The 10,016-nt window shown below is 38.4% G+C and overlaps 1 protein-coding gene across 1 annotated transcript in view; it reads left to right on the top strand.

The window, feature by feature from the left end:
* Positions 1–497: 497 nt before the first annotated feature.
* The window catches only part of LOC139451708 (salivary peroxidase/catechol oxidase-like), an 89,784-nt gene continuing 80,265 nt past the window's right edge, over positions 498–10,016 (top strand). The window contains exons 1-3 of the mRNA XM_071233027.1: positions 498–522; positions 1,294–1,496; positions 4,753–4,882. Of these exons, the coding sequence (XP_071089128.1) occupies positions 1,301–1,496; positions 4,753–4,882 (326 nt within the window). The 5' untranslated portion in view covers positions 498–522; positions 1,294–1,300. The remainder of the gene's footprint in view (positions 523–1,293; positions 1,497–4,752; positions 4,883–10,016) is intronic.

Below are 10,016 nucleotides of genomic sequence, written 5' to 3'. Positions count from 1 at the left end.
AGGAATTTGTTTCTAAATTTAAACTAATATAAATCACTGGGCATGATTAAACATGAAAGTTTATTGAGTTTCGTCATCGTTCAGATGTTTTTTCTTCACAGTTGTGAATGTTTCTTTTCGTAAATATATACTACACCATGTAATGTAGATCCGGATTGACGACCACTATCGGTTTGTAATGGAAACTAAGTAAGGGAGAGTGGGTTAAGACAAGTGTAATTTAAAACATGAAATGAACTGTTTAGTTTCATGTTATAATTCGTATACTGAGTAATTGGTCGTAGATTTACGTAGATGTATCAGAAGGAAAGAATCACATCGTCACTTCGCAAGTCTTGTTGTAAGATCAAACACAGATATCAACATTATATATTGCGAAAGGGTCTGTGTTCGCTGATTTGTCGCTGGGAGAATCGTCAACGGCAACGGTCGTCAAGATATAGAGCACCACAACGCAAGTCATAGGCCATTGAAAGAAGACTACTGTCAGAGACAACACGCACAAGAGTTGATCTGTCTGAGGTAAGTATTACCGAGGAGTGAATCTGCGTTAGTGTACATGCATTTTACTTGTTTACAACAGGGGTAATTAATTTACATATTGTTAATGGTAATGGTTCGCCTACATGCCGCTAAGCGGGATATTCGTATTTCCAGTAATAGATAATACTGTGCTTGTGATAATATATATCTGTCATACAGGTAGACGTTAAAAGGCTTGACAACTATTTTGAAAGTCAAACATAGCTGTTATTACATAATTATTGCATAACTTATTGAGTAATTGGTTCGCGTCACTCTAAATAATCCAGTGATTGATATTATGTGCAACGATCCACGTCGGGTACTGTGACACACGATCAACCAGGCTTTTAAGTCAACAAACTTGACCAATCCATATATTTGGTCGCTTCTTACGACTAGCAGAGATTGCTGGTGACAAAGTCTAACCCAGGAATCCACCGGGGCTATTCGGCTTCAAGGATAGGACATTTTATGTAAACATTATGAATAGGTAATTGGCAGGAGTTTGTAGGAGCTTATCGACCACGTATGCATCATTCAAATTTATGAGAATGTACACCCATATATGCACAATGTTGTTGGGAAAAAAACCCATACAATTATGCCTGAGAGATATAGTACATTAGATAAAAGCATGGATTATTATATATAGTGGATACAGTTATATGTAAAAAAATGCATTCGTACCAGGAAGCCGTACCATATTTGGAGAATCGTGTCAGTAGCATTTACTTTAAGTGTAAAAGGTCTTCTATTGGCATTATGTAGAACTACAATGCTGAAGCGGGCAGCGATTGGTTCGCAGCTGATTCTGCTGCTGATGGTGGCTAAAACTGATGCAGCATTGGCCTTCCTCAACGACAACATTGGGCAAATCAGTCTCAGTTCACAACAACAGGAAGCGGCTGTTACTCAGGCCAGAGTTCAGCTTGAGGAAGAACTGAGTCAAGAAAGTGTCTTTGCGGAATTAGGTAAGGTATACTTTACAGGGTGAAATAGTGCGTTGACATCTTTTGTCGTGTATCACTAAACTGAGAGCATTAGGTCGAATGAATGTCAGGTCCACAAGAGGTGTCACCTTTATACATTAGCTTCAGGCCGTGGTCTGTAAAACCGTTGATTGTGTTATTAGTTACAGTTGCCATGTGATGCCTCCTGAGATTTTTGTTGAGTGAGTGAGTGATAATATCAGGGCAATAGTGAGTGGGAAGTGACACAGTTCATTAAGGTCACTTCACTGTAACATCATACGAACTATCAATGCATTAACATCTTTTTAAGATCCTTCACAACCTTAAATTGTCCAATGGGGTATTGGAGAAAAAATAATGAAAAACATTACATGAAAAAAAAAAACGCCAAAAAACATTGTACGATTCCGACTATTTCATAAGCATCTGTACAAATACACACATGAAAACATGCTCGCGCACAAGATATTGTGAAGAACTCTGATAGCCTTGTCACATTAGTTGTAATCAAGTTTCAACTCTAATTTCATACACACACACACACACACACACACACACACACACACACACACACACACACACACACATACATATACCCGTTTACAGTGCAAACATTCAACAAATTTAACCTGGCTTAGAAAAGTAGATATGGAATTAGGTATGAAATTGAACAGTTCACCAATAAAGTGAACAATTTGCAAGAAGACCTCTGATGTTACTCCTTTTGACGTGATTCATGCACAAAATAGAAATAACATAACAATGTTGTAATTAGGAGACAACCATACAATGCCATAGCATATAAGCACGGCAACTTGGTAAGTTAACATGAGGTGGGCATCCCTAAAGAAAACAAAGCAAGCTTTGCAGGCTTTCGCTCGACATCGCGCGCCACCAGTATGACGTCATATCGCTCATTGTGACGCAAAAGATATGACGTCACAGTCGTATATAGAAAAGCGCCCAAATTCCAAGCTATCTGTTGTCTCCAAAACGTAAATACACTCCCTTTGTAGATTTCTATCGAGTTTTCTGCACGAAATGTATTGCCACACAACCTTTGAATATTGTTGTCACCGCATCTGTGCATTTTGTAGCCTGTAATTGTAGATATAATTATTTAAATATGCCTACCGACAATGACTGAAAATAGTACTATTCTATGAATATTAGCTTCCGCGGTGATGCGGGCGTCAAACCAGCTGTTCCAATCAGAGAAGTTTATTGTGATTTAATACCCTCTGATTGACCAAACTGGATCTAGTAAATTCGAAATTCATGGAAGAATATTGATTAAACTTCCAATATATAACTATCGCAGCGTTTCTAATACTCTTTACACAAAGAGTAAGAAACTTGCACCACACGAAAGAGTTCATTTCCCGACGTTTTGGAATTGTGATGTTATGAATGTAGAATGTAAATGCACAAATGTCCAAGTACTTTTCCATATAATTTGGTTATATATACATGGGAATGTTTGGGAATGTTTGGAATGCACACATTCATGAGACTCCCAATGGTACATAAATATATACGGGGCACGGTTGGCCCAGTCGTCTAGGGCGCCGCGGTTCGCTGTGCAGCGTTGCGTCCATTGGGCACGCCAGAAACCTATGATTGTGGGTTCGCATCCCGGTTCGCCTCGATTATGTTTCTAGGTTTGTCAGCACCATACCCGTGCTCGTTGGTTTCACGAAAGTAGTAAAGGTCTGAGACCTGCATCATTCCGGGCTTTCCTCCCGCATTAAGCTGACACACCGTGATATAACTGGAATACTGTTCAAAGCGGCGTTAAACCCAACTCACTCACTCACTCATTTTTCTTGGTTGTGAGACTTTTCTTTGTTTAAAATATTCGCTGATCTGTGTATAGAAGGATGAGGCATTCATGGAATTGAAAAGTCAGATACACTGGCGAAGCTAGCTCTTGACAAATCGAGGGCAGAGCCTTTTTCCTTTAGTAAACTAAACATCTAAAAAGTAAAATCAAAGCCCCCACAGCCCCAGAAGTATGGGGCACAGGTAAAAAGGGCAGATGGATTTACAAAATCAAACCGAAGATCCACAAAGCGTACACATGGGATTCCCGTACACAACAAGAGATGCTGATTGAAATAGATGTTAATTGGTGCCAATATTGCAGTGAACCGTCCACCTGTCACCGACAATGTAGGTGCGTTTGAACATTATTAATCTAAACCCGGTAATGTAATGTTTCAATGGTTTTGAAATCAGTTACTTACATGTACAGCATATACGATTATTGTAAACGTTAGAAAACGCAAACACTTGTACACTTCTGCTGTACATGTGCATAGTGACGTTAATAATCTTTTATTTCAAGGCCCTTGTTAAAATGTGCAAATTTTCGGCAAGTGATACGTATATTTCGAATGTTTGTCACAGTTGATTACTGTTCCGTCATGTATTGCTTGTTCTTTTCATTGCAAACGTATGAAACGCCGTGACAATTGATGATTTATAAAGATCATTTTAAAAGGTGAAACCAAACGTTTTAAAAAGAGATTAATTCATTTACAGTACATAAACTCGTCAGGATCAACAACTTGTCAGATTAAAGGTGAGGTGAGGTGAAATGGGGTTTAACGTCGCGTCTAAGATTATTGCACTTATATAGCGACGTGCATGCACGTGTATGTGTGTGATTGGCTGCTTGTCCTAGTCCGGACTGATGCCGATTTATAGTGATACCACACTGAGATACCATGCCGCAGTTTAACATGAATACCCCACTCAGCAGTATACTGACTCCGAGCCGACCAGTCCTTGTTTTAGCCCCTTAATGGCGAGCGCCAGACAGGGTAACGTTTAACGTCTTTTGGTATGACGCGGCTTGGGATCGAACCCCGGACCTTCCGCTCTACCATAAGACCACGGAGGCGGTCTGTCAGATTAAAGAAAATATTGCTACTCTGTACCGTTTTGTGAACTTTATACAGAATAATGTATATATGGCTGTTTGAATAATTTAAAGAAATGGCCTGACACCTGAAAGTGTTCACTGCTTCTTCCAAATAGCATGGGGGCGCTGGGGTAGCCTAGTGGTTAAAGCGTTCGCTCATCACGCCGAAGACCCGGGTTCGATTCCCGACATGGGTACAAAGTGTGAAGCCCATTTCTGGTGTCCCCGTCGTGATATTGCTGGAATATTGCTAAAAGTGGCGTAAAATCATACTCACACACTCACTCACTCACTCTAAATAGCATGATTCATGAATATTTCTTTCCACAGACCGAGCTGCATCAGAACCTGGCTCTACAACGGATCAGCTCAACAAGTTTACATTCACAGCACCTGAGAGTATTATCAAGGGAAACAACCATCGCATCAATGTCCTAGAAGTTACACAGTTGCTGCAGGCGTAAGCATGCTTCCGAATTTATACCATTTAAAACCATGCAGTAAGACAACTAAAACATCTTTAAAAGTATAGGACGCTTCGATTCATAAAACGAAACAATGCGTGTATTCATCACTGGACATGATATCTTAAAACCCATTGATCCAATGAAATCCCGCTGCTTTCTCGGTGAAATAATCAAATAAAAGCAACAGAATCATTTCCTTAATCATAAGAAATCTCTGCTAAAAGCAGAATCAATTATACGAATCCGGCTTTATCATGAGCATGTGTTTATGAATCACTATCAAATAGACATGAAGATGGCATTTCCAAGTATGCGTGAGTGGGTGAGTTGGCTTTCACACCGCCTTTAGCAATATTCCAGCAATATTACGGCGGGAGACACCAGGAATTCGTTTCACACTGTGTACCCAGGTAGGTAATCGAACCGGTCCTTCGGCGTGACGAGCGAACACTTTAACTGCTGGGTTACCCCACTGCCCCTCCAAATTTGACGCATCAGTTTTGACTTGTACTATATGGTCCCGTGTGTGTTCAGGTGAATAGTTGGCTTGTTTCGCATACGTGTGTGACCCATGCCACCAGTGGAGCAGGGTATGTTCACCTTTTCATTACCACTATTTCTATTTGATAGTGATTCATCTACATACTAGTATGCATATGATGTAGTTGGAGTCTTACTTTTATCATAATTTTAGCAGAATGATACTTTTTGCAGATTCACACTTTTAGCAGAATCATACTTTTAGCAGAATCACACTTTTAGCACAATCATTCTTTTAGGAGAATAATACTTTTAGCAGAATCATACTTTTAGCAGATTCACATTTTTAGCAGAATCATACTTTTATCTGAATCACACTTTTAGCAGAATCATTCTTTTAGCAGAATCATACTTTTAGCAGAATCACACTTTTAGCAGAATCATACTTTAAGCAGAATCATACTTTTAGGAGAAACAAACTTTTAGGAGAATCACGCTTTTAGCAGATTCACACTTTCAGCAGAATCACACTTTTAGGAGAATCACACTTTTAGCAGAATCATACTTTTAGCAGAATCATACTTTTATCTGAATCACACTTTTAGCAGAATCATACTTTTAGCAGATACACACTGTTACGAGAATAACACTTTTAGCAGAATCATACTTTTAGGAGAATCATACTTTTCGCAGAATCATTCTTTTAGGAGAATCCTACTTTTAGCAGAATCACACTTTTAGCAAATTCAAACTTTCAGCAGAATCACACTTTTAGGAGAATTAAACTTTTAGGAGAATCACACTTTTAGCAGATTCACACTTTTAGCAGATTGACACTTTAAGCAGAATCACACTTTTAGGAGAATCACACTTTTAGCAGAATCACACTCTTAGCAGAATCACACTTTAAGCAGAATCACACTTTTAGGAGAATCACACTTTTATCTGAATCACACTTTTAGCAGAATCATACTTTTAGGAGAATCATACTTTTTAGCAAAATCACACTTTTAGCGGAATCATACTTTTATCTGAATCATACTATTATCTGAATCACACTTTTAGCAGAATCATGCTTTTAGAAGAATCACACTTTAAGCAGATTCACACTTTTAGGAAAAATCAAGCTTTTAACAGAATCATACTTATACTAGAATCATACTTTTAGCAGAATTATACTTTAAGCAGAATCATACTTTTAGCAGAATCACACTTTTAGCAGATTCACTTTTTTAGCAGAATCACACTTTTATCTGAATCACACTTTTAGGAGAATCATACTTTTAGCAGAATCACACTTTTAGGAGAATCACACTTTAAGGAGAATCACACTTTTAGCAGAATCATACTGTTAGGAGAATCACACTTTTAGCAGAATCATACTTTTAGCAGAATCCCATATTTAGCAGATTCACACTTTAAGCAGAATCACACTTTAAGGAGAATCACACTTTAAGCAGATTCACACTTTTAGGAAAATCCAGGTTTTAGCAGATCATACTTTTAGGAGAATCATACTTTTAGCAGAATCACACTTTTAGCAGATTCACACTTTTAGCAGAATCACACTTTTAGGAGAATCATACTTTTAGCAGAATCATACTTTTAGCAGAATCACACTTTTAGCAGAATCACACTTTTAGGAGAATCCATCTTTTAGCAGATCATACTTTTAGGAGAATCCTACTTTTAGCAGAATCCTACTTTTAGCAGAATCACACTTTTAGCATAATCACACTTTTAGGATAATCACACTTTTAGGAGAATCACACTTTTAGCAGAATGATACTTTTATCTGAATCATACTTTTAGGAGAATCATACTTTTAGGAGAATCATACTTTTAGCAGAATCACACTTTTAGGAGAATCACACTTTTAGGAGAATCACACTTTAAACAGAATCACAGTTTTAGGAAAATTATACTTTTAGGAGAATCACACTTTTAGGAGAATCATACTCTTAGCAGAATCATACTTTTATCGGAATCATACTTTTAGCAGATTCACACTTTTAGCAGAATCATACATTTAGCAGATTTCCTATGATTATGGCAAGGGTTTTCTCACTGTTATTGTAATTATTCAATGGAAATAGTTACATGACTACCGTCTTAATTGCGCTTTCGGCCTCCTTGCATCATATGTGATTAAAGCCGTGCGACTATCTGTAGGAACAGTGCTATAATGACAGTTTCCCTTGCGGTATCAGTGGAACCTCAAATATGTTTCAGAATGAGGACACTGCCACATGTAGATATATGTAGATAAAAAGACGTTTGGCGTGTATGCAATATTCAACATGAATGGCACCTAACCTTTTTACATATGTATAATGTAATAAATGAAGAGAGCCGGTGTGACATTGAAAATGGACCCGCGTTGAAAAGTGACCCGGGAGTCAGTATTCAACGTTGAAAACATACCCGGTCTCAATTTTCAACAGACAAGGGTCAATTTTCAACAGTTGAAAAGTGACCCTGTCAGCTTACCAAGTCGTTAAATAGTGACCAGGGCCTCGCGTTGAAAAGTGACTCCGTTGAATTATGACTTGTGGTTTATTCTGCTAACCAGAAGACTCTGTTATCTTTGGCAACATGTCTAAATTAGTGCAAATATTTATCAGTGTGTTCGGGATGAGGGTTGGATGTGACACGCATTTATAGGCATGTGTTAACGTATACGTATACAAATTGCCATGGTTCCTGGCTTTAGAAAAGTCCAAAAATGTGTACTAATTCAACCCTTACGCCACGGTGGTTTCAATGGGGCACCAGTCTTTGGGCTGAACGAAAGTGGCCCAGGTGGGTGCATGTGTGTTTGAGCAAGTATGTGGGTGCAGAGAGAGACTGCGAAACTGGTGTTTCATCATTTTGAAGATTCTTCATTCCTTGAAGTGTTCTAAAATGTTTGTCCTCCAAGTTGCCTAAAACATCTACATGTATATGTATATCTTTTTCAGGAACATTTTTACTAAAAGATATCAGATACATTAACTTCAAAAAGTTCTCAGATTCATCGTTTTTATTACAAATCTCAGAAACAAAATTTGAAGTTCTTCGATGCATTTGTCACATGAAATATTAAAACAATTTATCATGCGGTCAAGAACAATCGTCATATGTACGCTCATCCGTCTACTTCGCGTCATCAGAAAATGTTCTCAGAAACATATATCTTCAGAATTCAAACGAGTAGCAAGCGTATTAGTGTCACAGTGAAAGTCTGCAAACATCTACGTTGATAATACTTTCAACTACGTTTTCTATAGTTTCATCTACGTAGTTGATAATCCTAGTAAATGATACTTTCATATACAGATAATACTTTCATCTACTTACGTTGTGCTTTCATAAACGTAATTGTTTGTGGAAAAATTCACCGTGGCACTAATAGGCTTCCTTACAAACGTTTACTGAAAAATCTGTACTATGGTTCTCAGGAATATCGACACTCAAAAGTAGTGAAAAAACAAAGTTCCCTGGGACAAACATGTACATATGTGACGTTAAAATAAACCCAAATGTTTTTGGAATCAGAAAAATCTATTTTCGGAGTTCCAAAAATCTAAGCTAGACAGTTTCCTGAAATAACCACCTTTAAGTTTTCCATGAAAGATCTCTACTGTAAGTTCACTAAACGTCATATACATCGATTTCAGATACATAGATCAATGCCTCTGAATCATAAATCAGCGAACTAATTGCTCTCAGATCCATCAGTACCCTTGATATTCTGAATACGTATCACCGCTGTGATTAGCAGTATCGGGATCGTTTTGGCAGTTTCTCCGGAAGATCTTCCCAGTCACAAAGGAGATTGAACAATGTAGCTTCGATGTCCCATATTACTGACTCTGTACCTGGGACACTGAAGTGCAGATCCGTAAATTTGTACACATACACATGAGCGCTGCTATCCAGACGGCGCATTTTGACTTCATCCTCATAGTTGTCGCAAACTTTTGCGTTCAGAGTGTCATCAGAAACGTAGTTGGTGTATTTCTTGGGAATGTATTTTTTTCCACCAAGGTATGGTTGGCGGACGAATTGTTCTAATTGTGGTTCCTCCACACTGAGAACTGGAACAAAGTGAGCGCAAACATTACTTAGATAGATGCACTTTTCAGGCACTGAACTCTCATTAACCAATGGTGGGTACTTGAGCCATGCAAAGTTCGTCAGTCCATCCTTCGTACCGCACTGACTGTACACATAAATGGTCGTTGTCATCATCGTGGCAAATATACTGATTTATACATCCGAACACCATGCTCCAATGCTTGACATGTTTGCTTCATCAATGTAGCGATTGACGGGTCTTGAGTCAACTTTCCTCATCAAGTCTTCTTGACCTGCCATGTATTTCAGAATGTGATTTCGAACAACCATGTAGCTGAATGCTCTGAACAGACAATTCCCATCGCCTCTCATTGACACAGTTCCTTTTGGCTTACAAGATCTGTCCATTGTAGGTAAACTGTTTTTGACACTGATATTAAAGTATGATGCCTTCTCCTCTTGCCAGGTATCGTCCACTGGATAAAACGGTACATGGTCCTGTATACTCTCAGTTCGCACGAACGCAACCTTCTCTGAGGAACTCGGCCAGCTTGTACTATCCACTCCAGAACTCGCTTCATCCTCTGT

Source organism: Haliotis cracherodii, unplaced genomic scaffold (assembly GCF_022045235.1).
Source record: "Haliotis cracherodii isolate W230 unplaced genomic scaffold, xgHalCrac1.p SCAF_9, whole genome shotgun sequence".
Taxonomy (NCBI): Eukaryota; Metazoa; Mollusca; class Gastropoda; order Lepetellida; family Haliotidae; genus Haliotis; species Haliotis cracherodii.
The sequence above is the reverse complement of the archived record's forward strand: the minus strand, read 5'-3'. Positions and strand labels throughout refer to the sequence as shown.